This window comes from Oncorhynchus clarkii, chromosome 20 (assembly GCF_045791955.1).
Source record: "Oncorhynchus clarkii lewisi isolate Uvic-CL-2024 chromosome 20, UVic_Ocla_1.0, whole genome shotgun sequence".
Classification (NCBI taxonomy): domain Eukaryota; kingdom Metazoa; phylum Chordata; class Actinopteri; order Salmoniformes; family Salmonidae; genus Oncorhynchus; species Oncorhynchus clarkii.
Genome location: NC_092166.1, coordinates 87,054,324 through 87,070,645, shown reverse-complemented (window position 1 = coordinate 87,070,645; position 16,322 = coordinate 87,054,324). Strand labels below are relative to the sequence as shown.

At 41.8% G+C, this 16,322-nt stretch overlaps 1 protein-coding gene across 1 annotated transcript; it reads left to right on the top strand.

Moving 5' to 3' along the window:
• Positions 1 to 4,692: 4,692 nt before the first annotated feature.
• Positions 4,693 to 15,931, top strand: LOC139375747 (BTB/POZ domain-containing protein 3-like). Its single transcript, XM_071117562.1, has 6 exons — positions 4,693 to 5,033; positions 8,080 to 8,170; positions 9,452 to 9,570; positions 10,082 to 10,283; positions 13,024 to 13,218; positions 15,296 to 15,931. Exons 1-6 carry the CDS (start codon positions 4,693 to 4,695, stop codon positions 15,929 to 15,931), a joined length of 1,584 nt encoding a protein of 527 aa, XP_070973663.1.
• The last annotated feature ends 391 nt before the right edge of the window (positions 15,932 to 16,322 follow it).

Genomic DNA, 16,322 nt, shown 5'->3' with positions numbered 1-16,322 from the left:
TCGATGGCGCCAACTAAACTGACTTTTTTGGGATATAAAGAAGGATTTTATCTAACAAAAGGAACATTTATGTTGTAGCTGAGACCCTTGGGATTGCAAACAGAGGAAGATCTTCAAAAGTAAGTGATTTGTTTGTGATTTTTTTTAAGCCTGTGCTGGTTGAAAAATATGTTGATGTGTGGCGCCGTCCTCAGACAGTCGCATGGTATGCTTTTGCCATAAAGACTTTTTGAAAACGCAGTTGGATTAACAAGAATTTAAGCTTTTAAATGATATAAGACGCTTGTATGTCCATGAATGTTTAATATTACAATTATTAATTTGAAATGCCGCCCTTCAATTTCACCGGATGTTGTTGGCATTTATCCCGCTAGCAGAACGCCTATCCTTGGTGTATTTTAACACCAACTAACCCATCCATTTAAATGTTAATTTAGTATATGTCAATCTAGCAAACCAAACAAACCAGGCCACGAGACATTGTTTTGGTTTGTTTCTAGCTTATTAGTTAAGTATACTGCCCCCTATCCTCAACAAGTTTTAAGTTAGCTGGTTAGCCAGTTCAAATAATTACCATAGCTGACAACATCTTAACTTTAGCTAATTTATATTAATTATTACAGGACAATAAACTCAACACAATATCATTATTTACAAGTTAATGGTGAGATAATTACAAAAAATAGCTCATGGTTGTGAGTGTGACAAATGAAAGCGGGGCATTCTAGAATCTTATAAAGTGTCTTGTGGGCCTAACGTTATATCCTACATTCTAGAATCTTATAAATTGTCTTGTTAGCCTAACGTTATATCCTACATTCTAGAATCTTATAAAGTGTCTTGTTGGCCTAACGTTATATCCTACATTCTTGAATCTTATAAATTGTCTTGTTGGCCTAATGTTATATCCTACATTCTAGAATCTTATAAAGTGGACACTGTCTGGTTGGCCTAACGTTATATCCTAATTTTACATTGGTACAGGTCATGTTGTTCTTCGCACTACCATCTCTAGTAAACAAACACTATATCAAATTAAATCAAACTTTATTCATCACATGCACAGGATATAGGTATAAACAGTACAGTGAAATTGTTACTTGCATAGTGGAGTCTTTTGTCGCTAGCTAGCTAACTAAATAAACAATGAACAATAATCCCAACGGTACTACCATGCATGAATCTGCAGATAATTAAAGTTAACCAAATGGGTTCAATGTTAGCTAGCTAGGCTATAACTAGTGGTGCAAATAGTTTTCTGAGATCTTAAAAATATTACTACACAGATCATACACATAACGCTAGCTAGCAAGCCTGCCAGTTAACGTTAGCTAGCTAGCTAATAGTACACTTTAACTTGCAATGAAAACATATAATATCTGAAAATGTAGCTAGACTCTCTTACCCGTTTACATGGATGAACGCTTCTCCCTCTCTGTCATGGAGGCCATGAGGTCATGCTCTTAGTTTGTAGATGTAATCCGAAGACAGGTGTTGTAAACAGCCTTCTGTGTTTTCTCCCATCTCCTGGAGAGATTCTAAATACAGATGAATCATAAATGACAGATACAGTGCCTTGTGAAAGTATTCGGCCCCCTTGAACTTTGCGACCTTTTGCCACATTTCAGGCTTCAAACATAAAGATATAAAACTGTATTTGTTTGTGAACAAGTGGGACACAATCATGAAGTGGAACGACATTTATTGGATATTTCAAACTTTTTTAACAAAACAAAAACTGAAAAATTGGGCGTGCAAAATTATTCAGCCCCCTTAAGTTAATACTTTGTAGCGCCACCTTTTGCTGCGATTACAGCTGTAAGTCGCTTGGGGTATGTCTCTATCAGTTTTGCACATCGAGAGACTGACATTTTTTCCCATTCCTCCTTGCAAAACAGCTCGAGCTCAGTGATGTTGGATGGAGAGCATTTGTGAACAGCAGTTTTCAGTTCTTTCCACAGATTCTCGATTGGATTCAGGTCTGGACTTTGACTTGGCCATTCTAACACCTGGATATGTTTATTTTTGAACCATTCCATTGTATATTTTGCTTTATGTTTTGGATCATTGTCTTGTTGGAAGACAAATCTCCGTCCCAGTCTCAGGTCTTTTGCAGACTCCATCAGGTTTTCTTCCAGAATGGTCCTGTATTTGGCTCCATCCATCTTCCCATCAATTTTAACCATCTTCCCTGTCCCTGCTGAAGAAAAGCAGGCCCAAACCATGATGCTGCCATCACCATGTTTGACAGTGGGGATGGTGTGTTCAGTGTGATGAGCGGTGTTGCTTTTACGCCAAACATAACATTTTGCATTGTTGCCAAAAAGTTCAATTTTGGTTTCATCTGACCAGAGCACCTTCTTCCACATGTTTGGTGTGTCTCCCAGGTGGCTTGTGGCAAACTTTAAACGACACCTTTTATGGATATCATTAAGAAATGGCTTTCTTCTTGCCACTCTTCCATAAAGGCCAGATTTGTGCAATATATGACTGATTGTTGTCCTATGGACAGAGTCTCCCACCTCAGCTGTAGATCTCTGCAGTTCATCCAGAGTGATCATGGGCCTCTTGGCTGCATCTCTGATCAGTCTTCTCCTTGTATGAGCTGAAAGTTTAGAGGGACGGCCAGGTCTTGGTAGATTTGCAGTGGTCTGATACTCCTTCCATTTCAATATTATCGCTTGCGCAGTGCTCCTTGGGATGTTTAAAGCTTGGGAAATCTTTTTGTATCCAAATCCGGCTTTAAACTTCTTCACAACAGTATCTCGGACCTGCCTGGTGTGTTCCTTGTTCTTCATGATGCTCTCTGCGCTTTTAACGGACCTCTGAGACTATCACAGTGCAGGTGCATTTATACGGAGACTTGATTACACACAGGTGGATTGTATTTATCATCATTAGTCATTTAGGTCAACATTGGATCATTCAGAGATCCTCACTGAACTTCTGGAGAGAGTTTGCTGCACTGAAAGTAAAGGGGCTGAATAACTTTGCACGCCCAATTTTTCAGTTTTTGATTTGTTAAAAAAGTTTGAAATATCCAATAAATGTCGTTCCACTTCATGATTGTGTCCCACTTGTTGTTGATTTTTTACAAAAAAATACAGTTTTATATCTTTATGTTTGAAGCCTGAAATGTGGCAAAAGGTCGCAAAGTTCAAGGGGGCCGAATACTTTCGCAAGGCACTGTATTAAAACATTTGAATGTCCTCTCTCCACATGTCCGTAAATGACTATGTAAATATACTTTCAATAAATATATATATATATATATGATACCTTAAATTCAACGAAAGCCTTTATGACCCTGTTATTAAAGTCCAATAAAAGCAACAATGTAAAGACGGCTCTTTATACATTCAGTTCAGCATCTTATAAAGTACAATTTCGTTGTGAAAAAATATAACTGATCAGGCATGCATAAATTAAGCAAATTCTGACCATACAAAGGCCTCTTAGATCAGAATTGCCCTTTAATATTTACAATATTTACAATATAACAAATCATATGTACAGTTGAAGTCGGAAGTTTACATACACCTTAGCCAAATACATTTAAACTCAGTATTTCACAATTCCTGACATTTAATCCTAGTAAAAATTCCCTGTCTTAGTATTTACAATATTTTCAATATAACAAATCATATATTTAGGAGTGACATCCCAAATGGCACCCTATTCCCTACACAAGTGCTCTAGTTTTGTCCAGAGACCTCTGTCCAAAGTAGTGCACTAAAAAGTGAATAGGGTGCAGCCATATATCATTCTCAGGGGGCCACGGCTGTCACTTTAATAGAAGGAGTTGACTTAGCATATCCTAGTAGGCACTGTACTGCACTCAACTGCAACAGCCAATCAGGGATCCTGAGCGTGCCTATTGGCTGACATTGCTGATGATGCCTTGTGCTGCTTGATGGTGGTGGTGGGGGGGTTTATCTCATTCTCTCTCTCTCCCTTCTTTTCCATCCTCATCCTTTCATCTGCTGTAGTCAGCAGAATACAGGAGGAAGGGAGCAGAGTGTAGCACAGACACCGGAGCTGCTTACACAGGGCATCCTGCAGGAGAGACAGGACCTGAGTTACAGAGCGGAGAAGGAGAGAGATAACGGGAGAGAAAGAGAGGGAGAAACAGAGAGAGAAAGAGATAAGCAGAGAGAGAAAGAACGGATAGAGATACAGAGAGAAAGGTAGATAGAAAGAGAGAGAAAAAGAAAGAGAGAGAAAGCAGGCTGTCTGCCTTAGGACTACTGCAGCTGCACTAAATCTCTTGGCTGTCACGCCAGCACTCACCGGAGGAGAGAGGAGATAGAAGAGAGAGGAGAGTGATTTCACTAAGGATTTCATTGGTACGGTATCTGGCACAAATAGCGATGGGTACCCAACAAGACCGTCTGTCACCAGATCAAACTTAAAAAGGAAAACTGGAGGAAAAGAAAAGTCTATCTTCTCCAGAAAAAGCATTAGATTCTACCTTTCTGTTTTCTTGAGTAAAGTGAAGGAGAAGAGAGAGAGTGCAGGATAACCTTGTGACTGTTTCCTAAAAGATGAACCGACGGTACAGTAGAAGGAGGATTTCTGACTGACTAACTCTTTGCCCTTTGCTCTCCACTGTCCTGTCCTGTCCGAGCCCCCCCCCCCCCCCCCCCCCCCCTCTCTGCATATACTCCCACTGCTCGGCGGGACAACACACTCATGGTGGATGCAAAGGGCCGGAACATGAAATGTCTGACCTTCCTCTTGATGCTCCCAGAGTCCGTCAAGAGCAAGTCACCGAGCTCCAAGAGCTCCAAAAAGACAGTAAACAGCGGCAGCGCTGCCGGGGGCAGTACCGGGTCCAAGCTGCCTCCGGTGTGTTACGAGATCATTACCCTGAAGAACAAGAAGAAAAAGAAGATGGCAGATATTTTCCCTAAGAAGCAGGGTGAAGGGTCGTCTGCCACCACGGTACAGGAGAACCAACAACAGAACCTGAATAACAACAATACCATTCAGAAGTGTAACTGGCAGGGGCTGTACTCTACTATACGAGAGAGGTAGGTGACACTAACTAACTAACTAACTAACCAACTTACTAACTAACAAACTAACTAACCCATATACTAACTAACCCATATACTAACTAACGAATCTACTAGAGAGGAAGGTGACACCAACTAACTCATATGCCAGAGAAGTAGGTGACACTAACTAACTAACTAGAGAGGTAGGTGACCCTAACTAACTAATATACTAGAGAGGTAGGTGACACTAACTAACTAATATACCAGAGAGGTAGGTGACACTAACTAACTAGAGAGGTAGGTGAAACTAACTAACTAATATACTAGAGAGGTAGGTGACACTAACTAACTAATATACCAGAGAGTTAGGTGACACTAACTAACTACAGAGGTAGGTGAAACTAACTAACTAATATACTAGAGAGGTAGGTGACACCAACTAACTCATATACCAGAGAGGTAGGTGACACTAACTAACTAACTAACTAACAAACTAACTAACTAACGTGAGAAGTAGGTGACACTAACTAACTAACTAGAGAAGTAGGTGACACTAACTAACTAGAGAGGTAGGTGACACTAACTAACAAACTAACTAACTAACTAGATAAGTAGGTGACACTAACTAACTAGAGAGGTAGGTGACACCAAATAACTAGAGGTAGGTGAAACTAACTAACTAATATACCAGAGAGGTGGGTGACACTAACTAACTAGAGGTAGGTGACACTAACTAGAGGTAGGTGACACTAACTAACTAGAGGTAGGTGACACTAACTAACTAGAGGTAGGTGACACTAACTAACTAGAAGTAGGTGGCACTAACTAACTATAGGTAGGTGACACTAACTAACTAATATACCAGAGGGGTTGGTGACACTAACTAACTAGAGAGGTAGGTGACCCTAACTAACTAACTAGAGAGGTAGGTGACACTAACTAACTAGAGAGGTAGGTGACACGAACTAACTAATATATCAGAGAGGTAGGTGACACTAACTAACTAACTAACTAATATACCAGATAGGTAGGTGACACTAACTAACTAGAGAGGTAGGTGACACTAACTAACTAACTAGAGAGGTAGGTGACACTAACTAACTAGAGAGGTAGGTGACACTTACTAACTAGAGAGGTAGGTGACACTTACTAACTAGAGAGGTAGGTGACACTTATTAACTATTATACCAGAGAGGTAAGTGACACTAACTAACTAGAGAGGTAGGTGACACTAACTAACTAGAGACGTAGGTGACACTAACTAACTAGAGAGGTAGGTGAAACTAAATAACTAGAGGGGTAGGTGACATTAACTAGAGAGTTAGCTGACACTAACTAACTAGAGGTAGGTGATACTAACTAACTAATATACCAGAGAGGTAGCTGACACTAACTAACTGACTTACTAGAGAGGTAGGTGACACTTACTAACTAGAGAGGTAGGTGACACTAACTAACTAGAGAGGTAGGTGACAATAACTAACTAATATACCAGAGAGGTAGCTGACACTAACTGACTACTATACTAGAGGGGTAGGTGACACTAACTAACTACTATACTAGAGGGGTAGGTGACACTAACTAACTACTATACTAGAGGGGTAGGTGACACTAACTAACTCATATACCAGAGAGGTATACGTTTTTTGATTTGGGTATGTTTGAAATATACTATCAGTAATTTTTAGATGAATCGGGTGACTGAGTCGACGTATTCATTGACATTATCTTCAGAGGCGACACAGAACATATTCCCGTCCACGTGATCAAAACAGTTTTGGTGCGTGAATTCTGATTGGTCCGACCAATTCTGTACGAACTTCCCCCTTTAGTCTGTTTGTAGGCGGGGAGAAGCAAGATGGAGTCGTGGTCAGATTTTCCGAAAGGAGGACGGGAGAGGGGCTTATACCCATGTTGAAAAGGTGTGTAGCAGTGGTCAAGGGGAGAATTTCTACGAGTTAGACAGTTGATGTGTTGGTAATAATTTGGGAACATGGTCCTCAAATTACTTTTGTTGTCCCCCGCAACAATGAACACTGCCTCTGAGAATGTGGTCTCCAGTTTGCGGCAACGTCATAGGATGCCACCTTTCCAGTTTCCTGTTTGTCAAAGTTCTGCCCTGCTAGAGCTGCCCCGGTCAACTGTAAGTGCTGTCATTGTGAAGTGAAATTGTCTAGGAGCAACAACGGCTCAGCCACGAAGTGGTAGTCCAAACAAGCTCACAGAATGGGACTGCCGAGTGCTGAAGCGCGTAGCGTGTAAAAATCGTCTGTCCTCAGGTGCAACACTCACTACCGAGGTCTGCATCTGAAAGCAACGTCAGCACAACAGCTGTTCGTCGGGAGCTTTATGCATTAGGTTTCCGTGGCCGAGAAGCCGCATACAAAACTAAGATCACCATGCGCAATGCCAAGCTTCGGCTGGAGTGGTGTAAAGCTCACCATTGGACTCTGGAGCAGTGGAAATGTGTTCTCTGGAGGGATGAGTCACGCTTCACCATCTGGCAGTCCGACAGACGAATCTGGGTTTGGTGGATGCCAAGACAACGCTAACTGCCCCAATGCATAGTGCCAACTGTAAAGTTTGGCTGAGGAGGAATAATGGTCTGGGGATGTTTTTCATGGTTCGGGCCCCTTAGTTCCAGTGAAGGGACATTTTAACGATACAGCAAACAATGACATTCTGTACGATTTTATGCTTCCAACTTTGTAGCAACCGTTTTGGGATGGCCCCTTTTTTCAACCCCATTTCTCAACTTTGTAGCAACCGTTTTGGGATGGCCCCTTTTTCAACCCCATTTCTCAACTTTGGTATGAACTGGAACACCGAAGCTGCCCGTCCTCACTAATGCTCTTGTGGCTGAATAGAATTCTAGTGACCTAGTGGAAAGCCTTCCTAGAAGAGTGGAGGCCATTACAGCTGCAAAGGGCAGATCAACTCAGTATTAATACCAATGATTTTGAAATTAGATGTTGGACGGGCAGGTGTCCACATACTGTTGGTCATGTAGTGTATGAGAGTTACTCTTACCATACAGCACAGGTGATGTACTTTGATCTTCCTCTGGTCTGTTTTTCAGAAACTCTGTGATGTTCAACAATGAGTTGATGGCCGACGTTCATTTCGTGGTGGGACAGACAGGAGGGACTCAGAGACTTCCAGGACACAGGGTAAGTGTAACCAGCAGGGATTGAACCCTTCTCCTGATCGGCACGGTCCAAGGGTGATATTTGAGATTAAGGTAGGGATCATTTATCACTAGAGCATGATTTCAAATAACCTCCGCTACTTAAGACTTTTATCTAACTGTCCTCCACGACATAAGACTTTTATCTAACTGTCCTCAACTACATAATATCTAACTGTCCTCCACTACATAATATCTAACTGTCCTCCACTACATAAGACTTTTATCTAACTGTCCTCCACTACATAAGACTTTTATCTAACTGTCCTCCACTACATAAGACTTTTATCTAACTGTCCTCCACGACATAAGACTTTTATCTAACTGTCCTCCGCTACATAAGACTTTTATCTAACTGTCCTCTCCTACATAAGACTTTTATCTAACTGTCTTCCACTACATAAGACTTGTATCTAACTGTCCTCCACTACATAATATCTAACTGTCCTCCACTACTTAAGACTTTTACCTAACTGTCCTCCACTACTTAAGACTTTTACCTAACTGTCCACTACTTAAGACTTTTACCTAACTGTCCTCTGCTACTTAAGACAGTACATATGTGCATCATCATCATCATCATCATCATCATCATCTTCCAGTTATCTCACCATCTCTCATCTCTCTCCAATAGTATGTTCTGTCTCACCATCTCTTCTCTCTCTCTCCAACAGTATGTGCTGTCTTCCAGTTCTGTCTCACCATCTCTCATCTCTCTCCAATAGTATGTTCTGTCTCACCATCTCTTCTCTCTCTCTCCAACAGTATGTGCTGTCTTCCAGTTCTGTCTCACCATCTCTCATCTCTCTCCAATAGTATGTTCTGTCTCACCATCTCTTCTCTCTCTCCAACAGTATGTTCTGTCTTCCAGTTCTCTCACCATCTCTCATCTCTCTCCAATAGTATGTTCTGTCTCACCATCTCTTCTCTCTCTCCAACAGTATGTTCTGTCTTCCAGTTCTCTCACCATCTCTCATCTCTCTCCAATAGTATGTTCTGTCTCACCATCTCTTCTCTCTCTCCAACAGTATGTTCTGTCTCACCATCTCTTCTCTCTCTCCAACAGTATGTTCTGTCTTCCAGTTCTGTCTCACCATCTCGTCTCTCTCTCCAATAGTATGTTCTGTCTCACCATCTCTCCTCTCTCTCCAACAGCTCTACACTGCTAAGAAGTGCATTGTGCCCCACCTGGCCAGAGCCTGTGTTAACTTTCTGTTCTGTCTTCCAGTTCTCTGTCTCACCATCTATGCTCTCTCTCCAACAGTATGTTCTCGCTGTTGGCAGTTCAGTGTTCCATGCCATGTTTTATGGAGAGCTTGCGGAAAACAAGGATGAAATCCGGATTCCGGACATGGAGCCTGCTGCATTCCTGGCAATGTTGAAGTAAGGAAGAAGACCTATCGTTTACCTCAATTTTTCTCCTCTTCAACTCCCTCTATTTCTGAATTCCAAATTTAACCTTTCTCTCTCATTATTGTTATCATCTTCCTCTCTTTCTCTCTCTCTTTCTCTCTCTCTTTCTCTCTCTCTCTCTCACTCTCACTCTCACTCACACACACCTCGCTTATCAAACTGTAGCTAGAGCCCTATTGTCCCTGGTTAAATATAGTGCGATATGAAAGGAACAAGGTACCATTTGGAACACAAACACAGTGTTGAAATGTACACTGATAATGTTATAGGCCTTGGGGTGGAGGTGGTGAGGTCAGTCGAGAATAAATTCAGTACAAGAAAAGATACTGATTTCTACACCTAATATTTCACACAGCTTTTTTTATAGCAGTACATTAATCAATCATCAATAATAAGAGTTAAATCAAAAATAACTGATAAAAAATAATAATATTACAATTATTCTTCTAATAACCACCCCTCTACCTGCACCTATCCCCAGGTACATCTATTGTGATGAGATAGACCTGAGTGCTGACACAGTGCTGGCCACGCTCTACACTGCTAAGAAGTACATTGTGCCCCACCTGGCCAGAGCCTGTGTTAACTTTCTGGAGACTAGCCTTTCAGCCAAGAACGCCTGCGTCCTGCTGTCACAGAGCTGTTTGTTTGAGGAGCCTAAGTTGACGCAGCGATGCTGGGAGGTGAGAAACCTTTGTGAATATTGTACTGACAAGGAGACAGTGAGAAACCTTTGTGAATATTGTACTGACAAGGAGACAGTGAGAAACCTTTGTGAATATTGTACTGACAAGGAGACAGTGGGAAACCTTTGTGAATATTGTACTGACAAGGAGACAGTGAGAAACCTTTGTGAATATTGTACTGACAAGGAGACAGTGGGAAACCTTTGTGAATATTGTACTGACAAGGAGACAGTGGGAAACCTTTGTGAATAGTGTACTGACAAGGAGCCAGTGAGAAACCTTTTTGTGAATAGTGTTTTGATAAGGAGGTAGTTTTACTTCTGACAGCATTTATTGGAAAGAAGATGGGTCACTATAATAGGTTCAGGAACATCTTTCCTAAGATAGAACAGGATATGTAACATAGGGATAGGGCATTATGGGTACTGTCGTATATAATGCTACGAATATACGCTACACAAAAAATATTAAAATCAAAATGCAACAATTTTAAAGATGACTTGAGTTACAGTTTATATAAAGAAATCTGTCAATTGAAATAAATAAATTAGGACAAAATCTATGGATATCACATGACTGGGAATACAGATATGCGTCTATCTGTTGGTCGGGGCGTGGATCAGAAAACCAGTCAGTATCTGGTGTGACCAACATTTGCCTCATGCAGCACAACACATCTCCTTCGCATAGATTTGATCAGACTGTTGATTGTGGCCTGTGGAATGTTGTCCCACTCCTCTTCAATGGCTGTGTGAAGTTGCTGGATATTGACAGGAACTGGAACACGCTGTCGTACACGTCGATCCAGAGCATCCCAAACATGCTCAATCAGTGACATGTCTGAGTATGCAGGCCTTGGAAGAAGTGGGACGTTTTCAGCTTCCAGGAAATGTGTACAGATCCTTGCGACATGGGACCGTGCATCATCATTCTGAAACATGAGGTGTTGGGGGTGGCTTAATGGCACGACAATGGGCCTCAGGACCTCGACATGGTATTTCTGTGCATTCAAATTGCCATAGATAAAATGCAATAGTGTTCGTTGTCCATAGCTTATGCCTGCCAATACCATAACACCACCACCACCATGAGGAACTCTGTTCACAACGTTGACATCAGCAAACCGCTCGACAACACGACGCCATACACGCTGTCTGCCATCTGCCCGGTACAGTTGAAACCTGGATTCATCCGTGAAGAGCACACTTCTCCAGCATTGCAGTGGCCATTGAAGGTGAGCATTTTGTCGGTTACAAAACCGAACTGCAGTCAGGTCACAGGATGATGAGCCACAGAGATGGATGAAACAGTTACTGACAGTTTGTAGAGAAATTATTTGGTTGTGCAAATCCACAGTTTCATCAGCTGTCCGGGTGGACGGTCTCAGGCGATCTCGCAGGTGAAGAAGCTGGATGTGGAGGTCCTGGCCTAACAAAGTTTCACGTGGTCTTGCGTTTGTGAGGCAAGTTGGTCTTCCTGCCAAATTCTCTAAAACTACGTTGGAGGTAGCTTATAGTAGAGAAATTAACATTTTGTTTTCTGGCAACAGCTCTGGTGGACACTCCAATAGTCAGCATGCCAATTGCATGCTTCCTTTAAACTTGACAAATCTGTGGCATTGTGAGTCTAAGCCCTGTCCAAGCTGATGGAGGTGGGTGAGGGGGAGGGGTTCTACTAAGATATAATTAATTGTTTTATTAAGGCCATAACCATGATTTTTTTTTTTTTGCTACTTGATTTAGAATTTTAAGACCCCTTGAAGTATCAAAAACATGTGTTAAATGAAAAATGTTATTACATATTCACTACATAGAACAACACATAGTTCCCCTCAAAATATCTAAAGGAAGTTTGTTCTGACGTGTCTGTCCTATATCTGAGAAATAGAAGAAACATCAGGAAACAGTGTATTTAACCCCTGATTTTTGGTTCTAAACAGTCTCCATATATACTTCCATACATGTTTTCAACTGGTACCGAGGGACCTTCAGACGAGTCTTGTGAGGCCTGTGGGAGTCCTACAGCAAAACAACAATATGTGGGTGGTTGTGAGAGTCTCATCTTTCCACAGAGGGGTCATGTTAGTGTGTATCCCTAACTGTTTGAACGCTACAGACAGAAGTTGGCGGATTGGCTGTACTGACTTCAGACGAGTCCCAAGACTCTTGTTGCGGTCGTAGGGCAAAATGGAGAACAAACCGTTCGGACGCTACAGACGATTTTGTGAGAAGGCCGCTTTTAGGGACTCATTGTCTGATAAACACCTAAAGACCTCTATCTTTTTAACCTTTCAGATGTGGACTGATGCAGTGAACAGAGAAGCATCTAGCTTAATTTGCAAATTAGATTTCCTCGGGGTGCAAACATCGACCTTAGGGGGTTAATCAGCTTATTGATATGCCACATATCAGGTGGAAGGTTTATCTTGGCAAAGGAGAAATGCTACCTATAACAGGGATGTCAACAAATTTGTGCACATTTTAGAAAAATAAGCTTTTTGTGCATATGGAACATTTCTGGGATCTTTTATTTAATCTCATGAAACATGGGATCAACACTTTACATGTTGTGTTTATATTTTTGATCAGTATATTTTGGGCTAAAATTTGTTTATCATTGATGTTGTCTGTTATCTTCAATTTGACCAGTGTGTTGTCTCTGCATGCTGAAGAAGGATGCGGCCAAAACGCATCTATAGCCTACAGATTCTTCACGCTGCCCATCCTCATCCCACCAGGTGATTGATGCCCAGGCAGAGCTTGCACTGAGGTCGGAGGGTTTCACTCACATCGACTCCCAGACACTAGAGAGTATCCTCCAGAGAGAGACCCTCAATGCCAAAGAGGAGGTGGTGTTTGAGGCAGCTCTGAGCTGGGCCGAGGCAGAGTGTCAGAGACAGGACCTCACCACTTCCATCGACAACAAACGCAAGGTATTACTAACTGGATTACAGCAACAATGACAGTAATTACCAACCCAACATTTTAGCCATTATGGTAAGAGGTTGACGCGGTTGCATGGTGTTTTTTTAAATGTTTATTTCACCTTTGTTTAACCAGGTAGGCTAGTTGAGAACAAGTTCTCAGTTGCAACTGCTACCTGGCCAAGATAAAGCGTAGCAATTCAACATATATAACAGCACATAGTTACACATGGAATAAACAAAACATACAGTCAATAATACAGTAGAACAAAAGAAAACTAAAAGTCTATATACAGTGAGTGCAAATGAGGTAAATTAAGGCAATAAATAGGCCATGGTGGCGAAGTAATTACAATATAGCAATTAAACACTGGAATGGTAGATGTGCAGAAGATGAATGTGCAGGTAGAGATACTGGGATGCAAAGGAGCAAGATAAATAAATAAATACAGTATGGGGATGAGGTAGGTAGATAGATGGGCTGTTTACAGATGGGCTATGTGCAGTGAACTGTGAGCTGCTCTGACAGCTGGTGCTTAAAGTTAGTGAGGGAGATATGGGTCTCCAGCTTCAGTGATTTTTGCAGTTCGTTCCAGTCATTGGCAGCAGAGAACTGGAAGGAAAGGCGACCAAAAGAGGAATTGGCTTTGGGGGTGACCTGTGATATATACCTGCTGGAGCGCATGCTACGAGTGGGGTTGCCAGTGAGCTGAGATAAGGCGAGGCTTTACCTAGCAGAGACTTGTAGATAACCTGTAGCCAGTGGCGACGAGTATGAAGCGAGGGCCAACCAACAAGAGTGTACAGGTCGCAGTGGTGGGTAGTATATGGGGCTTTGGTGACAAAACGGATGGCACTGTGATAGACTGCATCCAATTTGTTGAGTAGAGTGTTGGAGGCTATTTTATAGATGACATCGCTGAAGTCGAGGATCGGTAGGATGGTCAGTTTTACAAGGGTATGTTTGGCAACATGAGTGTTGGGTGAAGGTCACTACATTCTCTTATGAATGTAATTATTGATGATATCTTATGCTGATATACAATGGTATGGCATGTTTAGGAGTACTTTGTATGGCTCCTCAGTTTCTAGTGTGTTGTGTATTTAGGTTTTAACAGGTGTGGTTTTAATATATGCAGTTGAAGTCGGAAGTTTACATACACTTTGGTTGGAGTCATTAAAACTAGTTTTTCAACCACTCAGCAAATTTCTTGTTAACAAACTATAGTTTTGGCAATTCGGTTAGGACATCTACTTTTTTTTCCCCAACAATTGTTTACAGACAGATTATTTCACTTATAATTCATTGCATCACAATTCCAGTAGGTCATAAGTTTACATACACTAAGTTGACAGTGCCTTTAAACAGCTAGGACAATTCCAGAAAATTATGTCATGGCTTTAGAAGCTTCTGATAGGCTAATTGACATAATTTGAGTCAATTGGAGGTGTACCTGTGGATGTATTTCAAGGCCTACCTTCAAACTCAGTGCCTCTTTGCTTGACATCATGGGAAAATCAAAAGAAATCAGCCAAGACCTCCGAGAATTTTTTTTAGACCTCCACAAGTCTGGTTCATCCTTGGGAGCAATTTCCAAACACCTGAAGGTACCACGTTCATCTGTACAAACAATTTTTGTGGGCAGAACTGAGAAAGCGTGTGCGTGCAAGGAGGCCTACAAACCTGACTCTGTTAAACCAGCTCTGTCAGGAGGAATGGGCCAAAATTCACCAAACTTATGTGGGAAGCTTGTGGAAGGCTACCCGAAATATTTGACCCAAGTTAAACAATTTAAAGGCAATGCTACCAAATACTAATGTAAACTTCTGACCCACTGGGAATGTGATGAAAGAAATTAAAGCTCAAATAAATCACTATCTCTACTATAATTCTAATATTTCACATTCTTAAAATAAAGTGTTGATCCTAACTGACCTAAGACAGGGAATTTTTACTAGGATTAAATGTCAGGAACTGTGAAAAACTGAGTTTAAATTTAGTTGGCTAAGGTGTATGTAAACTTCAGACTTCAACTGTATATATATTTTAGAATAAATGAATGAATCAACCCTCTTTCTTTTGTAGGTGCTGGGCAAGGCCGTATTCCTCATTCGCATCCCCACCATGACATTGGATGACTTTGCCAATGGTGCCGCTCAATCAGGCGTCCTGACCCTGAACGAAACCAACGACATCTTCCTGTGGTACACCGCAGCCAAGAAACCGGACCTCCTGTTCGCCAGCCAACCACGGAAGGGCCTGTCTCCTCAGCAATGTCACCGTTTCCAGTCCTGTGCCTACCGGAGCAACCAGTGGCGCTACCGGGGTCGCTGCGACAGCATTCAGTTCACAGTGGACCAACGCATCTTCATCGCTGGGTTCGGCCTCTATGGCTCCAGCTGCGGATCGGCGGAGTACTCGGCTAAGATTGAGCTCAAACGCCAGGGCCTTCTCCTCGGACAGAACCTGAGTAAATACTTCTCTGATGGTTCTAGCAACACGTTCCCCGTGTGGTTTGAGTACCCTGTGCAGATAGAACCGGATATGTTCTACACGGCCAGCGTGGTGCTGGATGGGAGCGAGTTGAGTTACTTTGGACAGGAAGGCATGACGGAGGTGCAGTGTGGGAAGGTGACGTTTCAGTTCCAGTGTTCGTCAGACAGTACCAACGGAACCGGAGTCCAAGGGGGACAGATACCTGAACTCATCTTCTACACATAAATAAACCTAATGACTAATGTGTACCTTCTGTGACCATCCACATGTCTGGTTACGGGTCCACTCACCTCCTTGGAAAAATATCCCATGAACATGTGCGGACGGGAGCGGAATGTTCAATATTGCAACATTTTGTTTGATTGGCCTTAGTGCACAGTGCGGAAGAGGAAGGTATGAAATATGGACCATACCATTAGTTTGGCAGTAAATTGACCTAGTGACCTCATGGGTGGAATGTAATGAATATTTTTAATAATTGCGTAATTAATTAACATTATTTTGAAAATCCAGTGTTTGTATGTCAAGTGGTGTTGTGATATTTCAGTCTTCTGTGATGTGAATCAATTGTAATATTGGGATGCAAACTCAAAATGTAATACATTTCAACTCGATG

Coding starts and splice junctions, on each gene's coding strand:
- LOC139375747 (XM_071117562.1), top strand. CDS start 4,693: ATGGTGGATGCAAAGGGCCGGAACATGAAATGTCTGACCTTCCTCTTG. Junction 9,571..10,081: donor GCATTCCTGGCAATGTTGAA/GTAAGGAAGAAG, acceptor ACCTATCCCCAG/GTACATCTATTGTGATGAGA. Junction 13,219..15,295: donor CCATCGACAACAAACGCAAG/GTATTACTAACT, acceptor TTTCTTTTGTAG/GTGCTGGGCAAGGCCGTATT.